The 19,276-nt window shown below is 52.0% G+C and overlaps 4 protein-coding genes and 2 non-coding genes across 9 annotated transcripts; 4 read left to right on the forward strand and 2 right to left on the reverse strand.

Annotated features, from left to right (window-relative positions):
• Positions 1 to 1,441: 1,441 nt before the first annotated feature.
• On the forward strand, positions 1,442 to 2,820 carry NCU14084. Its single transcript, XR_897950.1, has one exon. It is a non-coding gene; the product is annotated as a ncrg7 (non-coding RNA).
• A 5,813-nt stretch (positions 2,821 to 8,633) lies between these two features.
• Positions 8,634 to 11,646, forward strand: sah-1 (short aerial hyphae-1). The gene is made up of 4 exons (XM_956046.3): positions 8,634 to 9,885; positions 9,934 to 10,143; positions 10,199 to 10,372; positions 10,437 to 11,646. Exons 1-4 carry the CDS (start codon positions 9,247 to 9,249, stop codon positions 10,935 to 10,937), a joined length of 1,524 nt encoding a protein of 507 aa, XP_961139.2. The 5' UTR covers positions 8,634 to 9,246; the 3' UTR covers positions 10,938 to 11,646.
• Positions 11,647 to 12,163: 517 nt separating this feature from the next.
• On the forward strand, positions 12,164 to 12,235 carry NCU15127. The gene has a single exon. It is a non-coding gene; the product is annotated as a tRNA-Cys (tRNA).
• A 649-nt stretch (positions 12,236 to 12,884) lies between these two features.
• Positions 12,885 to 14,445, reverse strand: NCU04180 (mitochondrial folate carrier protein Flx1). Its single transcript, XM_956047.2, has 2 exons — positions 14,083 to 14,445; positions 12,885 to 14,024 (listed from the first exon to the last, which is right to left on the reverse strand). The coding sequence occupies exons 1-2, from the start codon at positions 14,204 to 14,206 to the stop codon at positions 13,093 to 13,095; spliced, it is 1,056 nt and encodes a 351-aa protein (XP_961140.1). The 5' UTR covers positions 14,207 to 14,445; the 3' UTR covers positions 12,885 to 13,092.
• Positions 14,446 to 14,608: 163 nt separating this feature from the next.
• tom7 (translocase of outer mitochondrial membrane 7) lies at positions 14,609 to 15,728 on the reverse strand. Of its 3 annotated transcripts, none has more exons than XM_011396326.1 (5): positions 15,638 to 15,728; positions 15,490 to 15,578; positions 15,381 to 15,409; positions 15,283 to 15,319; positions 14,609 to 15,204 (listed from the first exon to the last, which is right to left on the reverse strand). In XM_011396326.1, exons 2-5 carry the CDS (start codon positions 15,561 to 15,563, stop codon positions 15,183 to 15,185), a joined length of 162 nt encoding a protein of 53 aa, XP_011394628.1. In that variant the 5' UTR covers positions 15,564 to 15,578; positions 15,638 to 15,728; the 3' UTR covers positions 14,609 to 15,182. The 3 variants fall into 3 exon arrangements, with proteins under 3 accessions (XP_011394628.1, XP_011394629.1, XP_011394627.1); XM_011396327.1 differs by having other exon boundaries at positions 14,739 to 15,204; positions 15,634 to 15,695; XM_011396325.1 differs by having other exon boundaries at positions 14,739 to 15,204; positions 15,490 to 15,695.
• Positions 15,729 to 16,000: 272 nt separating this feature from the next.
• On the forward strand, positions 16,001 to 18,339 carry NCU04182. 2 transcript variants are annotated; one of them, XM_011396328.1, is made up of 3 exons: positions 16,001 to 16,204; positions 16,281 to 17,986; positions 18,047 to 18,339. In XM_011396328.1, exons 1-2 carry the CDS (start codon positions 16,191 to 16,193, stop codon positions 17,437 to 17,439), a joined length of 1,173 nt encoding a protein of 390 aa, XP_011394630.1. In that variant the 5' UTR covers positions 16,001 to 16,190; the 3' UTR covers positions 17,440 to 17,986; positions 18,047 to 18,339. The 2 variants fall into 2 exon arrangements, with proteins under 2 accessions (XP_011394630.1, XP_011394631.1); XM_011396329.1 differs by having other exon boundaries at positions 16,281 to 18,339.
• Positions 18,340 to 19,276: the final 937 nt, after the last annotated feature.

The following is a 19,276-nucleotide window of genomic DNA, read 5'->3' on the forward strand; positions in this document are numbered from 1 at the left end:
AAACAGGCAATGATAGCGAGACTGCTTCGTACTCGGTCGGTCTAAAAGCATTCACCACAACCGACGTTGACACAGAGTCCGCTTGAAACCGACAAAACGTGTTTGAAGTGATGCGGTATTGAGCTTAGCGAGCTTTGCAGGTGAGCTGGTCGTCCTATAGCAAATGGTGCGTATCTGTAGTGTACCTGATTGAGGACTTGCACTGCACAAAACGACCTGAAACACACGTGTAGAATCCATGTCATGCCATTGACTCTCACGTCATCAACGTGTTCTAGACCCCAGATCGACAATTAGTTCCTTGTTGGAGCGTGTGCTACCGACCGTTGCTTCCAGAGTTGTCTAGTGTAGTCCACTGGCCTGTGTTGAGAATAAGGAATGGTGGATGATCTCTCCCGTCAAACAGCAAAGATGCACGTTGGGCCACCAGACGGCTGTTCGAATGTGTTTCGCAGCGGGGCTCCCAAGTTTGCAATATCTGCTTCATATTGTAGGTACACTTCCAGCACAACCTCTCCAAGTCTACATGAGGAGATGGAGTCATTGTGTAAGCTCATGCCCTTAGACGTCATGTTGTGACCAGCCTCGGGAGAGCTCCGATAGGGAACCCAGCTATCACTCTCTGTGACAGGAAGTTCGCGGCACCGCTCAAATATTGACAAAAAACCAGGCGACAATCAAATTATGGATGTCGGGTTCGTCCAGCCAACTCAATTGCATTTTGGCCTAGCGGTATCGTGTGGACGAAGAATCCGGTGCCTGGTGAATCGTGGTCCCTTTCATGCGGCCCCGTGCCGGATGCGCTGTGTAACCGGGCCGGAAGGACGCTTTGGGGGCCAGGAGAGAGTAACGATAGTGACCTGGTGCCTCTCTGTCGTCGTAATACAACAGAGGCTCAAAGTAGGCGTGATGTTCCGTGTCATCTGTACCGACTTTCTGGTTCTTTCGATGGCAGTTTTTGTTACTGTGTAGGACGCAACAAAACTGATGACGATTGCCTGGAAAGATAATGAGATAATCTTGTCATGGCCGGATGATTACAAGCTGGAACAGGGCACCAGAGTACAGCCCTGAGTAAGTGCACTGAAGCATCACGATTCGGACGTTCCTCCGTGTCTGTTCTTGTTGTTTCTTGGTTCAACTTGTGAAGTACAAGTTACCCCCAAGCTGGGAAAGGCGGGATCGCCCATTAACCAGATCACTGGAACGAGAACCGACAGGGCTTCAATGACGACAAGGGTCGGAAGCAAGAGCGAGAAGCAGCCGATGCTTGAAATGGGTGTAGTCCTGAAGGGTTAGTCTGGGGTATGTATTGACCACCATGTAACAGGGCTGGTGGTCTCGTGATTGACGAGGTATTATTTGTAGGAAAGGGGGTTTGAAGGGGGGCTCATGGGGGCCATCTGCTCGCTGCCAGGGGTCAACGTTACAATTTTTTTTTACAAGTTTGCCAAGGCTGGGGGTGATCAATTTGCTTCCCCGGTGGTGGTACGCCACAAACCGATACGCTAGGGAACAAGTTCGTCCGACTTAAATGAAGGCCTTGCTCCCCAAACACGGAACGAGCAGTTTCCGGCCGTTGGGGCAGCCGTTGACAACAACAGTTAATAACCGCAGCAACATTAACGTCCTCAATACGTAATCGATGGAAATAGCAGTGAACGTAGCCAGGAAACATGTCCATCATTATCCTCATCTGAACAACAGCCGTAGAGAAATCACATAAGGTCATGAGCGAGAGTTGACCGAACCTGGACCTTGAATTTCAAGACATTATATAGTCATACATGTCGTTGTGCCATGTGGCCGTCGGAATTCCACCGGTCCGCAAGTTGAATCATCAGGCGCCGGGCCGGCGTGTACCTTGGCCTAGGTCAGAGTGCTCCAGCCTGCCAGGTGCCGGCTGGGGGCCAGTTGGTCTAAGGTGCGTCACCGTCGTGTACCAACGGAAGCAAACAAGCGTGAAAGGGCAAGAGTTGCGATTCGCTGGGAACAAGCCGGCGCTGGCAGGGCACGGGTGAACCACTGCAGCGGATCGATGAAAAAAGGCGCCATGCACGACCTGCCGCTGCAAGCTTGCGATTCTCATAGGTTGACGACGACCACGTACCCGGATGACCAGATGGCGCTATGCTGTGTTGGGAGTAAATAGCCTGAGGGCCAGAGACAAACTGGGATCAGGCTGCATTTTTTTCTGTCTTTACGTCTGGGGGCACTGGGCACTCCAAATGGTGGGGGACTTGTACACAGTAGCCAGATCGTAGGCTGGGGATTGAACGCCCTGTTACCGCGGTACTGCATTGGGAACAGACTTGACAGTTCGCCGGGGTGGGCGTAGGGTTGGTAGGCGTCAAGTTTGGATGTACAGTCCAGCCCTAGGAGCGAGACGGCGGTATGAATTCCCGTCGGGTGCTTTTACCTTATCCAGAAAGAGGCGTTTGCAAAAGACCCCAACCGGGAGAGCATCTCGGCGAGGGTATGGGTATCACCCTTCAAGGGATGTTCTAGTCCATCCAGATCTGGTGTGCGAGACTGCAGGATCGGGTTTCTCCTCAGACAGCGGTACCGAACGGTAGTGCCGCGTTACCAGCACGGACGGGCAGGGTGCCGTGGTTGACACACCACACCGCGGGACGCTGGCACTGACAGTGACACTGACATGTTGACACCAACGGGATAAACGACACCGACACTCACTGCGCTGTGTATGAGAACTGACAAGTCATTTTCCTGGATAGCGCCAAAATTTCACCCTGAAACCGAAGGCTGAAGCGATCCCTACGGTGGATGCCCAACAAATCTCCCCAAGCTGCTGGGCGCTGCTGGGCCATTTAGCGTTGTACGGATCGACTGCGATGTAGGGATGCCTGGGAATTGGTTTCGTTATCTCCGCCATGGCATCGCCGTCGGCATCGTATCAGAACGTCCCCTTTGAGCTGGGCCTAGGCCTGGTGCATATGTGAGAGGGAGGCCAACGGGTGATGTGCGCTGCCCTGGACCCTTAACGTCGAGTGTTGAGAAGTGCGGTGGAAAGTCTGGGGATACCGCTTCTACATGTGTAAGAGATATCCTCTTTTATTAGGGGAAAGTGACAGCTAATGCGGCCAGTTTCGCCCGCTCTTGGCTGCCTACATATGCATATCTTATCGGGATTCGCTCATAATCCTAGCATCATCCACGAAGCATACGTATCTATTACCCTGAATGCGTAGTTGCGGTACTAATGATAACCATGCTCTTATTAGCAGATAGGGAGTTGAGCAACGGGTCCAAGATGCTGTGCCGTAGAGGTCTGTAAGTAGTTCAATTTGGAGAGCCTGGTAGAGGAAATAATCTAGATAGTGTATGACAGACTGCTGCAGTGCTGTTTGTGTGATGAACTTGGAGCACCGTGTTTGCTGCTGGGTTCGCGACTTGGTCTAGAATTCTGAAGCTTGGATCAAGGGTTTGTGTCTTAGATTCGAACGCCGAGCGAGGAATGGTTGTGTAACGAACACTACTAGAGGTAGGTATCTAAGCTTAACAATGGGATCTCTGAAAATCCCATCTTGAAAATTCCCCTGTTATGGATGTTTTGATCGTGGTTTCCACCAAAATCTACGGAAGGGTTGAGACTTCCTCCACAGTGGAGCAATTCAGTGGGTTGACTAAATTCGCGTAAAGTCTCCGGAGGGAAAGGTCCATCCAGTTTTGGAGTGCCAAAAGTGCCAGGAGTGCACCTTAGGTACCTATCCTTCCAACGTGCGAACTTGGTACCTAACGAATCGAAGCCGTTCCTTCTCCATCGTCCGCATTAATGGAGTGGTAAACTGTGGATCCCCGGGAGCCTTCCGGAACAGCATGCCATGTGCATGCGTGGAGCTGAAGCCGGAGGCTCACCCCGTTGCTAGGTACCGCAGTACTCCGTACCTGCTACAGACGTAATAGGTTGCGGCGGGGTCATTCTCGCTGATATTCCAGTTTGTACCTAGTGCACACCACCCCCCACGCGCACTGATTTCCAATTCAACTTGTGCCGGCGGTCAGGCGTGAGGTTCACGACAGCTTCCAATCCCAGGAGCCGGAGCTTTGCCAGCCAGTCGAGCGCAGCCAGCCAGCCAGCCAGGCTTGTTCCTCCGCAAAATGACGCTTCGGCGGGAGCCTGCCACAGTGCAGCATGCACGCACCGTGACTCGAAAATCCAGAATGAGCGGAGTGGGGCACCCATGGCGGAGGGTATCCGCTTTTTCAGGTACCTCTACGGGTAGAGAGATTTAGCGTACGCACGGACAACCGCCAGTTCAACGCCATATTGGATTGCCTGTCATGAAGATGAACGCAACTTACAATTCTTCTCGCCCACTCAGGCTAATGTGAATGACAAGAGAGGCAGGCACGCACAATCTTGGAGCTTTGTCTACATCTACTGCAGTTTAAAAGATACTATATCTACTTGCTCCAGTAGCTCACGGCGTCGTGTTTGGCCTGGGCCAGTATTAGCCGGCGGCAAGAGCGTCAAATTGATCCATCCGAGACAACCCTCGACTTCTGCTCTTGCCTTGGGCTTCCGGCTCTCTTGCCATCATGACCTACAGCACTCCTCGTACTAGAACGGAGCGAAAAATACCGTAAGTAGAGGTACTTACAATCTCGATACGAGAATTGACAAATTCAATTTCCTACTGCCCCTGAAACGCGCAGCTTTGCCGGGCTAAGCGACCAAGATAGCCGACCTTTATGGAGACTCAGGCGCCTGCACCGCCTGAGCCGCAACCAGATGCCACCTTATAATTTTAGTATCGTGATGGAGACATTTGGGAAGTATCCGGATCCCATCCGGCTGTGATGGCCTACAACAGAGGGCACCTCGGGCGCGGGCACCTCTTGGACCTTCACCTCAAGTGCGCCAGTTGTCGGTTCGCGTCAGTTGCCAGATACGGTCAGAGGTCCCTGGCATTTCAGTCTCAGAAAGCGCGCCATCATGGGAGGAAAGGAGGGCGGCAGCACAATCTCAGCCCCTGACGATTGTGTCTCCTCACTTGTTTTCACCCCCAGCAGCCTTGAGCTGGAAAGGATCAGGGACCCTGATTTTATCTTCTTGACTATCATGACAGCTGTTGAAACGTCCGCGTTTTGTCGCCTTGCCTGATCTGCAACGCAGTGGCCATACCATCTTTCGTGTCGGCGAGCTTTTCAGCCTGGCTACTAACGAACGTTGAGACCAGATTTCCGAGGCCATTCCAAGCCTGTTGAATCAAGGCTTTCCCAGTCGACAGCAGACCAAGGCAGGGATTCAATCGCAAATTGCAGCCTTATTGGCAGCAAGTAGGGATCGGCGCTTGGGTTTACTTGATACTAGGGCGACTGTTACCTCTTGTCCACGCAGTACGTGTATAGACACTGCACACTTCCATGTAAATCAGCCAATGGACCGGTTGCGTTTTGTCTACCTAGGCTAACCTTGCCCTATACTAAACGGTCATATACATTCGAGAAACATGCTCGAGTCACCATGCGCATAGGATACACAACGGTTTGTGCGTACAATACCTTTATATTTCCCTATTTACATGTCTAGTTACTATCAAAAAGCATTGGGACTAACGTGCGCAAACGGACCTACAAGCTGAGAAAGAGAAACTATACTATAAGATTGGGAATGCATGTCATATCAGCACCTTGGTTTATTCTCTCCGGTATCCGACCTTGGTCCTGACATCTAACACTCGGTTGTGATATATGCTCGTAGAGCTCTCTCAGTCACTTCTTGCTTGGTACATAACATTATCAAGTCTGCTCCCGACACTGACCATGGAGACAATGGACTGCGGTCCTTGGTGATCTACATTCAATACCACCGCATTTTGCAGTGAGATCGTGCTACCAGTACCAAGAGGTGATAATGACATCTGCTGTGCACCTTGGCGAGCAATTGGACGACAGCCAGAGCAAGACACGGTACAAAAAAGGAGGTGTGACAATAAGGGAACTGCCGCATGTGGAGCCCAGACAAGCACGCACTCCAAGATATCAAATCCGACATCAACGCAGCATTGCGGACGCACTTGTGAAAATCATCAACGACACGCCCAGCGGCCACTAGATTGATGATGATGTGTAGCGTCGTGTTTCATTTCTACTACCATACGCACATACGTGTAGCAGAACAGGGTGGTAATGGTCAGGAATACCCAACTTCCGTACTCGCCCCGAGTTGGAGCTGGAGTTCAGTTGGAGTCTTCGCTGGAAAGCCTCAAACTTTGGCGACTCGGTGGGGAGTCGCTCACTGAATGAATGTGCGTCCGCGGCACATGACGGCCTGCGACCTACTCTGCGTTGCCCTTCCACACCCACTTCGATCCATCGATTACCACCATCAAAAGTGAGGATGATTTCCTATTCGCAAGAACCTTGACACCCAAGTCTGGTCTCTGCCCCAAAAGGGCTAGTGCAAGCCCCTCCTTGGCACTAACGGACCCTTGTCAGCCTGCCGGTGTTGCTCCCACACCTCTTCTCACGCCTTTTTGGTTGGACAGATAGCCGAATCCTCCTCTTCTTGGAAGTACGTACTGTAGTACAAGCTCTCACCCAGAGTCCCTTCCCGCTTCTGCCCCTATCCACGGCGTACCTGCCCACTCAAACGTCAACAGGCGGCCGCGGCGGCAGGAGCGACTCGAGTTCGGACAGTACGTATTTAGCAGCAGTGGAAGGAACCTACCCCATGCAATGGCCGCAGAGATCTGACGACGGGAGGTCTACGGGGCAAGACGAGTGGCTTCCGGTGAGCTGCAACCTGGACGTCAATTCTACTACCGTCAAGGATACCTTCCTTCCTTAACCCACCTACCTACTTACCTCGTCGCCCGAGTTGACACCTCACTCACAGGGCAGTCGTTGAGTGCTTGTGGGAACCGAAGCCTAAAGTTCGTCCGTCCGTCCGTCGTGTTCGGTTTTTCCAAATATTGGCCCCGAAGGACCAGGACGGAAACCACCAATCTTGACGCCTGACGTGACAAGACTCGACGGCCAACGGTTGAAAAAGTCCAGACTCCCGTCTGCCATTTCGAGGTCAGTGCACAGTGTCCAGCGCAACTTGAAAGTTCAGCTCATACTTACCGACCAGCATCCCGTCATTCTAGGCAAGCACCTTACGTACCTTACCGTACCTTTTGGACGGACACGCGGCACCCACCCGGCCGTGAGCATCCATCAAGCACAACGCCCGTTTACCCGTCTAAGCCCGTCAAGCTTTTAGTGTACAGATGGATACACTACAGTACACCATCACCATTGGCCATGAGCCCTCCAGTTGCCGATTTGTTGGAATACAATGGGCCTCGACTCGACCCTTAGTACTGCGTACACTACTACCTCGGCGGGCGCGCCGGTGGCAAGTGGATGTGGTATTGGTGCGCGTGGAGGAGAGATTCTTGATGCCGGATCTCCATCCATCGCCTCGCCGAGTCCATCATTGCCTTCGACGGTTGAAATGTCCACTTCTCTCCCGTCCCGATGAGAATCCGAAGTCAGGAACCTTCGGGATCTAATCTTCTCAGTGGATCATTTACCACGAGTTGACGGACGTTTCCACTTCTAGCATTATGTTGTTTTTTTTCTTCACGTCGTCTCCTCTCTCTTTCCCTCAACCCCTAGTCGCCGCTCGAGTTCGTTCTCCTCCTGATGTTCTTCCCGGCCATCTGCTCCGCCTACCCTGGCCTACTGTGTACTGGCCCATCCCCCGCCTTCCGTCATCCCGTTCTGACATTCAATGCTATCGAAACTGCGACTATGCAATATTAACAGGCTCGATAGTGCTATAGCCATCCTTCGTTCCTTTGGCTCCCCCCCCCCCCCCCCCCGCGGATCCGTTTCTACCTGTCACATCCCCGATGCTACCTACCGTTGACAGGCTGCAGTCTATCTGTCTGGCACATCCCTCTGTGCGTACGGGGCTTTGTGATGACTGTGTCGATGCACTTGAGGGGGGCACTGACGGCTCCTGAAGCTTCTCACCAGTTGACTCTAGGTATAACAACACATGTCCAGCATATCATCCTGACAAGCCTCGCCCAGATAGGTGATTCAGCAACACGTTCTTTCCAGACCTCGTTCTAGAGGGGTCTCACCCATATCTCCTCCCGGTGAAGTCTGGAGAAAGCCGTGTCATGCCCGTCCGGTTAGATCAAGTGGACTTAACACCGGGGGCTTGCCTTACTCGGACGACAGTGCAGCATCATCACCCACTCCTGGACCTTACTCGCATGTGCTGGATACTAGTCATAGGTATTTACATATGCAGTTCCCCCCATGCATACATACACAGATATGTACAGTACGTCTTTGTATCCTCGCAAGCTTTGGCATCTCACCCATGACTACCCCCCCCCCCCCCCCCTGGCTATCCTCCCTCATCATCAATCCCCAGAGACCTGGTTACACAGTATCAAGTGCACCTACGGTATCTTGGCCGTATCCCGGGGGGGCTTGGAGGACCGGGGGGGTCCTAGTTCATCCGCTACGTCGAGCTTAGCGGGCTTGGTGGGGGTCTCGCGGGCTGCGATAGGACCAGTGCCGAACGGAAGCAGGAATCCCGAGTGGGACTGGACTTATTGTTTCTGGGCTGGGCCACCTCTTCCTGTCTGTAAGCGCAGGTTATGGCTCTGGGCTGCTGCTAGTACCTCACCAGCTTTTGCGCACCGTCTTCATACTCCCCGTAGTGTACAAAGTGTGAGTGCGTAATGACTTTGACAGGCATCGACGTGCAGGGCAAGGTTACTGTCAAGACTACCACCCATCTGGAGAGGTACGTATTTGGATCATGGTGTACATCCACTCTGTCTGCCCTAGCTTGCCCGGGATGTCAACCCAAGGAGAGAGAGTCCCATCCGTTATGGAATCCCCAAAGGGCCTCGACAATGAGAGCGAGATCTTTCGGCCTGAAGTGGCTTGCACATCGATTGGCTACGCCGGATGGAAAACCCCGGCTGCTGTCAGCCCACACTCATCTTGTATCTTTGATACTGAGGTATACATATAATACCACAGGTACGGGCCCAAGGTAATGATATGCCATCTTATCCCCCCAAGATTCTAGCATCCACTCATCTCTGCCAGAGACTCGGGCCTCACTGGGCATGAGGATATAATACTCAGACTAATCCTAACTGACAACATCACTTCAATCCACCTTGGCTTGTCTCACTTGGCCGTCTTCCATCTTCGCCCTTCCCCGTACTTCCACCCATCGACAGATATCCTATCAACAGAATGGCACTCACGGCTCAACCATCGGCTCCAGCGGGCTGGGAACGTTGGCCCCAGCACCATCCCAGCAACGACTATGTTATGATGGACGCCGATGTTATGCCTTACAACGCACGGCCTATGACCACAGCGCCGATGCAACAACGGCCTTCCTTGGTTCCCCACTACATGCCAACTACATCGATGAGCACGGCTTCCATCAACAGCATCAGCGCGCCAGCGCATTATCAGTCGCCTGTGCCCTATGGCGGAGGGTATCCGGCTTACCCATTGCCTACGCCTACTACCATGAACTCTTCGTACCACAAGCATCAACAATACCAGGAACGACCATCGTTACACATGATCACACCTGAGTTTGAGGATACTAGGGGACCGCATCATATCAGGAATGCGAGGCGATACAGTGAAGAGAGCAGGAGCCCATCGGAGCGGAGCGATTCTCAGGGTTCTACAACGGAAACGACCATCTCGAACCACTCAAGCTGCTCACGAACCATCACCCCTAACACCCCGGTCAACGGCGCGCCCCAAGTCGAGTTCAGCACTGCTGTGGACAAGCTCATGAAGGTCATCCAGTCCAAGATGAAGGACGCGGACCCCGAGCAGAGCGGTGATGACAAGGACATCAAGGCTGAACAGGTATGATGGACCCTTATTTTGAGACTGAGCGAGACTAACATATTTTAGCAATCATCACCCGTTTGTCAGGCAAGAGTGCAGCAACCGGCCGATAAGCACAAGCGTAAACGATACGAGTGCCAAATCGAGGGCTGTAATAAGAAGTTTTCCCAGAAGACGCACCGCGACACCCATGTTCGATCTCACACTGGAGATAGACCCTATGTTTGCCCTATTCCTGGCTGTGGTGGACGGTTCACCCAAGCTGGTAACCTCAAGGTAAGTCTCAGCCCTACCGTGGCTACAGTGCCCACAAAGTCTGACGAAATCTTAGACACACAAACGTCGTCACACAGGAGAGAGACCCTACCGCTGCGAGGTTTGCGACAAGGGCTTTGTGCAACGCGGAGACGTCAAGGCACACATGAAGACACATCTCGGTACAAAGGCCTTCCTCTGCAGACTCGACAACTGCCACAAGCAGTTTACTCAGCGGGGAAATCTCAAGGTGAGAGACTTCGCGCTGTTATGTTTTTATGCCAAGGTGTCAAACTGACTCGGTTTACTTGCAGTATCACCAAAACAAGTACCACAATGAGACCATCAAGGCTCTCGCCGCAAGATTTGATGCCATCGAGGACTGGTCGACTGTATTGAAGGAAGATATGGAGATCTTCAAGGACTTTGCCGAGGTCCACAAGAACAGCAACAAGGGCATCAAGGGTCGGGGAAAGCATCGCAAGGTGAAATCGGTGCCTCTGAGCTCACCCACCAGCCCGACCGGCCACTCGCCGCTTCCCAACATCATGGCTTCCCAGTACCCTCTTCCTTCGGCTCCTGGAGTCTCGCAACTTCTTCACACTCCTCATCCGCTCCATCCTCCGCTCCATCACCAGGGTCCTAGTCACTCGGCTATGTACGGCATGCCCCGATCGAGCCTCCATAGCCATTATGAAACCTACGATCACCATGAAGTCGACACTGTGGCCAGCAGCCGCGGCTCAGTAGCCGAACCAATTTACCATCACGAGGAACATCCCCGGGAGCTTGCCTTCGGCGACCGGATGTACTAAAATGCCAGCCATCAAGATGGTGATGCGACTATTGTCGAGTTTTAATGTGTACGAAAGGACGAGTGTACTTCGCTTTTCTGTTTACATCGTTCTCCTTATCTGTAAATGACCTCCTCTTCCCTTTTCTCGTTTTCGTTTCCATAGCGCCCGGCCATCTCCTTTGTTTGATATCACTGTCTTTGGAGTTCTTGTGTATTTTTCTTGGGTGGTCCGGATTTCATCAAAAAAATTACTGGGTCCAGGGGGGTTGGGGTGGCAAGCGGCATCTGGTTGGTATTTTGCATCCGTGATTTGTTGCATTAGGGATACTAGTCCCTCGAGGAGTTCCGGAGCGATGGGGGCAGCGCGGCGCTGTGGGAGCATGAAACGAACAAAAGGAACGATATGTTTACACAAGCATGGATGTATTATGCGCCGGGCTGAGCGGTCATCGGGTGGTAGGATGACTGATCGGCCGGTTTGACTGGTTGCAAAAAAAGGAAAGATACCAATGGGTGAATTTTGATTACGCAAAAGGGAGACAAAAAAGACCACTTCTGTGAGGATTGGAAACCACCTGTTGGTTACGTATATATACCAAGAGGATCGCAGGCACTTTGGGGGGTTTTAGCCCGTCTTCTTTCTGTTAGCTAATGGCTTGCTATGGACTTAGTCCGCAATGGATAAGAATTCTTGAAAACAATTCTTCTACCTGGTGCTTCTATCGAGACTGAATGTGTACTCTTTTTGTTGGTTATATAAAAACAGCATTAATGTTAATCATCTATTTCCAACGCTTTGCGCCAGGAAGACTACGACGAAAACGGTCAGTGGACCTCCTTATCTTCCACTTCTTTCTTGCAGGTCCCAAAACTCTCTTCAACCTATTGGAAGCATCCGCAAGATCCTTATTGATTCAATGACGTTCCAGTACACTTGGCTCATAAACTCTCTCTCTCTTCCAAACATCAACCTATCACGTTACAAGTCATACCTACCTCACTTTCGCCCCGATCAACCTTTACAACTCCGCTGATCATACATAATCCAACAAGGACATAATCTTTCATTCTTGCATTTTTCATAATCACATGCACAATAAACAAAATTTGGAGGAAGCCTTGAGTATCTATAAAAGAGTGTCCGACAAGTCCGTCTGGTGGTGCACAAAGATGACTGATCTGATAGCTTAGTGAGAAATAGGGTACATAAAGCAGGGAATTAAAGCTGTCTTCATCGTCAAAGATGGACCGGTAGCTCAGGGGTAGAGCGTTCGGCTGCAGTCCGAACGGTCACGCGTTCAAATCGCGTTCAGTCCTCTTCTCTTTTTTCCTTTTTGTTCCCATTTTGGCAATGGGTGCTGGATACTATAAGCTTCTTTTAGCATGACTTTTTGTTTTTCGATTTTGTTTTTCTGCTCATTTTTGAGTTCTTGTTGTATGTTGGCTTGGTCTGCTTCCATTCATCGGTTGCGGTATGCCAGTGCAGTATATGAAAGCTCATGGAATTGAAGTTTTCGTAGGGGCGTTGGGTTGGTGCATGCTTTGTTCTTTTCAATCTTGGTCTGGGAATTGATGTTTCCAAGGTATTCGTTGTAACCGACATAAAGTGGGATTCCTCAACGACACAGGCTGAAGAAGGAAGAAAAAAGGGTTGCCCAGGGAGGCCTCTCGACGGGAAGGCAGCTGAAGACTAGGATGGGACTGAGCAGTCGAGACGAAGGTAAACTCGGAATTGCATCACTGTCTAGCCTCACTTACTTCCAAGTCTACCCATGGTTGAAGCGAAAGTAACTATTGAGGCATCTGTTCAGATTAGGCCATCTCTCCGTGACCGCGTGCTCGTCTGGGTTTGTGGCGGCGTAGCAAACTCATGATGTCTAGAGCAAACTTATGGCTCGAAGGTAAAAGTGCGTGTAGCCCATATCTCATGAATTCTAACGGAGGTCCGGCCTCAACTCTGGCCTTACGGATTCCCAAGCTCGTTTTGTGTGGATTTCTTATACTCTATAGGTTGATCATACAGGTAGTTTAGGTTACATACGATAATACATGATGATGATACACTACAACCCACCAACGACACCGTAGAAGGCCAGCAAGAAAGACCACACCCAACTCCCATTGCCGCCCTCCCTCTCATGTACCACACGATCCAAAACAGTCCCCTTCCCATCTCAAACACCACTCACCATCTTAGGCAAGTAATACTTGACGTTTTCATAAACCAAAAACGTCACCCACGTCGCCGGCAGCACCCTCACCACGCCAGGCATCATCCCCCTATAAAACCCTCTAAACCCTTCCTCCCTCCACAGTTTCGCCACCACCCCTCCTATGCCCCTACCAAACAGCTCGTCAGCCTGATGATGCTGCAGTCTCGCCCTCATGACCTGCAACGGATACGTCGCCGTGCCCGCGACCAGTTTCGCGGCAGTGGACAAGACAATCGTCGCCTCGTTCGAGATCCTTTGACTTTCTCGCTCATCCTCCGAAGCAATCTCCTGGCCCGCCAGTCGTCGCTTCGCATCCCTGGATGCGATATACATCCTCCTCGCGGGGTCATACACAGCGAACTGCACCGCCCCATGGCTGATGGCGAGCATGCCGACGCCCAAACCGCGGTAGAAGCCGAGGATCCCTTCGCTCCGGAAGAGGCGCACGGCGCCGGTGAACATGGATGGGTAGGCGTCGGCGGCAAGCCGGTCGGTCGACAACATGCGTGTTTTGAGGACCCAGATGGGGTTGGTGATGATTTGCGTGGCGGCGCCGGCGAGGAGGGAGGCGGCGAAGAAGTCGGTGGGGGAGAGGTGGGATTTAATTTGGGCTTGGGTTTCGCGGTCCGGGGTGACATTTTGGGGGAGAGTAGTAGGTTCACCACCTAAATGTGAAGGTGCTGGTGGTGAAGAAGGGGCCTTGAGGTGAGCGATGAGTCGCTCGAAGCGGGACTTGAAGAAGAAAAAAGAGGCCCAGCTGGTCGCGTTGCCGATGAGGTTCGGCGTGAGGCCGCGGTAGAGGGCGGCGAGGGGCCGGTCGGTTTGCGCTAGACTCCGGAAGACGGAGACGGTGGTGAGCGCTGCCGAAGGGTTGGTTGGACTACTTCGGTGGACTGGAATGTGAAAAGTCAGTTGTTTATCGAAACAGAATTTGAAGCACGGTGAACATACCTTGCATCCGAGTTTTGACAATATCAAGCGGATGAACAATCAGAGTGGCCATTGAGCCGGCCGAAAGACCGGCGACCGTCTCGACGAGAGCCGGGGAGAGGCCCGCATCGCTGGATTTGGTCATATGAAGAAGGGGAAGGGGAAAAACACCGGATCCGGTTATTTTGGTTGTGCTACATGATCCCGAATGTATATATTCTAAGTTGATCTGGGCTCGTATGTGAGCGCCGGTGGCCGTGATTCGACGGCAAGGACGGCGGACGGCGGACGGCGGCGGGCGGGCTTCGGCAGTAAAGACAGACGGACGGAACGGAAGGGTTGGATGTCTTTCAGTGGAAAATGTTAGTGTCAGTTGACCCGGATACATAGGCGGGTCGAGACGGTATATGACGCAAGGTGCCTTACACAAGGGCCCTTGGCTTAGTGGGACCGGAAAGAAATGGAACAGGGGTGCGCAAAGGTTGCAGTTACTGGCGTCAGTTTTACCCGTAACAGCGCGTAACATATCTCAAGGAACGGTCATGGTCGGCTGTCTGGATCTTGAGATTGTTCAGTTGCTCATATGTCCCTTTTGGTAGCAGACACTGCCGGTTTTGGAGCATCCATACACAGGGCCGTGACTCTGCATAAACACTGATCAAAACAGAGAGCTCATGCCTGGGTAGACGTAGAATTGTTCGATCCGAAGCTTGCGACTGTCCCTTTCCAACTCTCGTGCAGGTAACTACCACACCGGCGTAGCAGTTCAAAAGGTCAAAAGGGATATGTATAAGCCAGTCAAGTATCGTATCTTCTGGTGTCGCCTCGTGATGATACATCCTTGCCACGGGTCATGTCCCTTCGATGTTCTTCCCTTAGGCTGTTCGATAGAGAGTTGTCTGTGATTATAGTGTACAGTTATCGTGGTATCTCTCGGTCCCAGTCCTCTCCCGACTGCCCGTGTCCCACGTAGTCATGTTCGATCCTCCGGTGTAAGTCGTTTTGTGCTCATTCGGGATGCCGTCTCGTCATCGTTCGTCCAGAGTCAAGCCCGCTTGCAAACAATAGTACATGTATAACCCAAACTTTCTACCCATAACTCCGATTTCGTTGTTTGTCGTTTAGGAGAGCGGGGAGAGGAGGCTGTTTGATGTTAGTTTCACATGTCGATCGAGTAACAACGGTCGCGATAGTTTTTCGTTTCTTTTCGTTCAAACGTACCGGATGATGGAAGGCCGGGGCACACTGCGAGTGTAGCCTATGCAATGTTAGCATCTTGTCTAGTGCGTCTGGGAATTTGGCAGACGAGGCACACATACCGAGATAGAGGATCAAAGGCAGGTAGCCACTATGCGAACATCATGTTAGCATCCAGAGACCTAGGCGACAACGGAGCGAACGGTATGCGACTCGGGTGGGATGCCGTACTAGTGAACAACGACCCGCGAGATGTCGATGAGCTTGCCAATGCGCTCCTTGGACTCTTCCGAAAGGGCGAACATGTTGCCTGATTTGGTCTGTTTCTGTGTTAGATTCCGAGGCTTGATGAATGGGTTGTTCGAGTTGCCGTACGTGCCTGGAAGGGGTGGGTTCTACGGCGAGTTATGGTCTTGAACAAAACGTCGAAGGCGGCTCCCACTTTGATGGACAACCAAATATTCTGGATCTTTTTGCCGGTTGCACCAGCTTGGGCCGTCCCGTCAGCCACACTGGGGCTGCCAGTAGCGATATACTAAACGAACTAGACTGAGCAGCAGTTACCCTTCTGCAAACACTGGCTAGCAGGCCCATAGCTTGAGCTTCCAGTGACTTGGCTTTTACGTTAAGCAGTTAGACATGGTTTTATTAGCAGGACTAACAACCCGCGCGCGAACCGGGCAGGCAACAGATAGTTCTGGACCGCGACTGCACCTTTCGTCGTCACGTCAAGCTTGTGAATCTTTGACCAAAACTGAAAGAATCCCCAAAAGCTGACCTAGCCATCAAACATTCTCTGCACATTAACATACTCTGGCTGTAGCCGATATCCTGCGACGTTAGCAATATCTGTACGGCTTAACCTTTGTGGTCTTTCAGACAAGCCCAAACAGTCTTCCAGCCATACGAGTGCTACGGCACACTGCTTCATTATGTCGAAACACTGGTAAGTCGCAAATCTTGGCTTGCCATTGTCGCTGACCTCAAATCCCAAGTCGCGCTCCTACTAACGCGTGGACTAGGGAACAAAACAAAGATGCGACCGTGTACGTCGGCAACATCGATGAGCGCTTCACCCAAGAGTTGCTCTCCGAGCTCATGACGCAAGTCGGCCCCGTACGTCAGGTACATATGCCCCAGGATCGAGTCTCGCAAACACATCAAGGTTACGGCTTCGTCGAGTTCGATACCCCCGCTTCCGCCGAATACGCAGCAAAGGTCCTCAACGGAATCAGGGTTTGGGGAAAGCCAATTCGCGTTAACAAGGCGAGTGCGGACAAGCAAAAGACTGTCGACATCGGCGCCGAGCTCTTCATCAACAACCTCGATCCCCAGGTTGACGAAAAGATCCTGTACGACACATTCAGCCAGTTCGGCCAGATTCTTCGGCAGCCCAACATTGTCAGAGACGATAACAATATCTCAAAGGGCTATGGTTTCGTCAGTTTCGGTTCCTTCGAGGCCAGTGATGCTGCTCGAGCCACGATGAACGGCCAGTATCTACTGAGCAAACAGATTACCGTCGAGTATGCGTACAAGAAGGACGGAAAGGGCGAGCGTCACGGTGATGAGGCCGAGCGTAAGCTGGCTGCTGAGGGCAAGAAGCACAACATTGTTCCGGAACAACAGCCTTTGCCGCCCGCTTTCCACATGACGAGGCCTCCTGCCCCCGGCATTGCACCTGCTGCCGACATCCCTACCGCGGCCGTTATTCCTCCCGCTGCCGTGGCGCCAGCTGTACCCATCCCCGTGGGCGTACCTGTCGCGGCTGCTCCTGCCTATGGCGTTCCTCCTCCCGGTCCTGCTGCTATGGGTCGTTCTGGACCCCCATATGGTGCCGGCATGCCACCCGCAGGTGGTCGGATACCCAATCTCCCACCCGCACCCTCCGGGCTCCCTGCAAGGCCACCGCCTAGTCACGGTGGCTTTGGGGGTCCAGTTGGGGACTTCCACCCCGGAGGAACTGCCTTTCGTGGTGGCCCTCCCGGTCCTCCAGGTCCTGCGGTACCTCCAGGGCCTCCAGCAATTTACCCTGGCATGGCTCCTCCGGCTGGATTTCCGGGTGCTCCGCCTCTTGGTGCATCTATGCCTCCTCCTGGTTTCATGCCTCCTCCTGGTGCTGCTCCTCCTCCGGGATTCGGCGCGCCACCCGGAGCACCTAACGGGTTTGCTCGGCGTTAAAAGACTGACCATGCAAATGCTTTGTCTGGCACAACGAATCACCAAGAAAACTGGAGAAAGATGTCGAAACTGTCCAAGTCCATGCGGAAAAAGGATACAGAGATTGAAGGGAAGAAGGATACGGAACCAGATGGAGAAAGATACGAGCGAGGACTCTGATATAGCCCAAGGCGAGATTGAGCCTCTGGTGAGGAAGCGGGAAGAACGTCTGACGCCCAAAATAACAACGAAGCGAAACGTCCGAGTCGCAAGGTCTCCTAATGGCTGCCATCTCACTTTGCAACATAGGCCTGTTTTCCCAGGCGTTCATCGTAGTTCCAAGCGAACGATGGGGAACGAACCAAAGGCTTGCTATAGGTTTGGTTAGAAGAGTATTCATCTGTCAGGGTACCAGGGACCCGAGACATTGAATAGCTTTCATTATGGCATATTAGTCAATGCCATTGCAGAGATCAGCAGTCTCTTCTTGGACTCTGCTCTACACCTTGTCGAGCTCGGTTGTTTTGAGTATGACGTGGTCAAACAGCGCATATTGGTCTGAGGATATGTTAGCAAGCCCCGCCCTTTTCTTCGCTTCACATGGCCGGAGGAGCTAACATCAGTACAGCTCTGAGCCTTTATAAGGTGTCCTTGACCAGTAGTAATAGATTGAAATTGGCAGGCTGAGGCGGGCATCCCTCTGGCAGCAGGCATCGGCTAGCTGTGCATGGGGAAGTTGTGTGTTTGATAGCGAAAGCTCGGGCAGGTTTGGAAACAGGCCCTGAGTGAAAGTAGCTGTGATGACAAAAAGTAATAGATACCCTCGTCTGTGGATGGAAAAAATGACATTTTCAAAACCCTCAGATGTCCCTGTCCTTGTCTAGACTCTCCTGTACCAGTCAAACCGATCCTTTCCCCAGATCTTTCTAACTAATCACCCTTCTTGTGTGACATGGAATGTGATTCTCACACTAGAGACCCGGCCTCGTGGGCTTCGATGGCCTTCTTATCGTAGGTTTCGAATCTGAAGTGCCATGAATCTGGAAATCTCATCAACTCATGAGTTCTGCTCCGACCGTTGACACGCACGAGATAATTTCGCGATGAAAGCAAATGTCATGGCTCCATTCTCCTTATTTTGACGAGGAGGCCCGTCAACTTCCCGCCTCCTTCATTTATTACCCATTACAGTGGCGGTTGGCAGACTCTCCTGGTTTATCTGAGTATAAGTTAGGAATCACAACTCCGCCGTCATTCACAATCAGATATCCACTGGGTATAGTAGAAGTCGATGGGGCAGGACAGCTCAGCAAACTTCATCCTCTTGGTTAACTTCACGTTGGTAGTGGTATGAACCTAATGGTAGGTACCTACTGACCTATGTACGTCTAGAGGTATCTATGTTATGTCCTTCTCGGCAAACGCCATGGCTCGCCCCGTTAGACTGCATCCCACCTCGGAAGGGCAGTTGCTGCCCCCCGACGCGGCAGGTCCAGTCCTGAACGGGTTCCATTGCTTGTATGACACTGTTCCAGCCAACCGGGAGCTTATCTTGTAGTGTAGTAGTAGTAGTAGTAGTAGGAGGAGGAGGAGGTAAGGTACCAGTTCGCCTCACACAACAGAATAGTTTTTAAGGTGGGAGGCTGAAACACCTGAATGAACAACGACGGCCGGCAAAGGTAAGGCAAGGCAAGGCAAGGCAAAGGACCATCATTCAATCAATCCAAGTATAAATCCTGAAGGAATCGTCGGCGTCGTGAAACCACCCATAGGAGTAGGTAACGAAAAACATCATGATGTAGAGGTAGAGATGGGGCTGCTGCTGCTGCTGCAGGTCGATGTAAAGAGAGAGGGATCT

This window comes from Neurospora crassa, linkage group V (genome assembly GCF_000182925.2).
Source record: "Neurospora crassa OR74A linkage group V, whole genome shotgun sequence".
NCBI lineage: Eukaryota > Fungi > Ascomycota > Sordariomycetes > Sordariales > Sordariaceae > Neurospora > Neurospora crassa.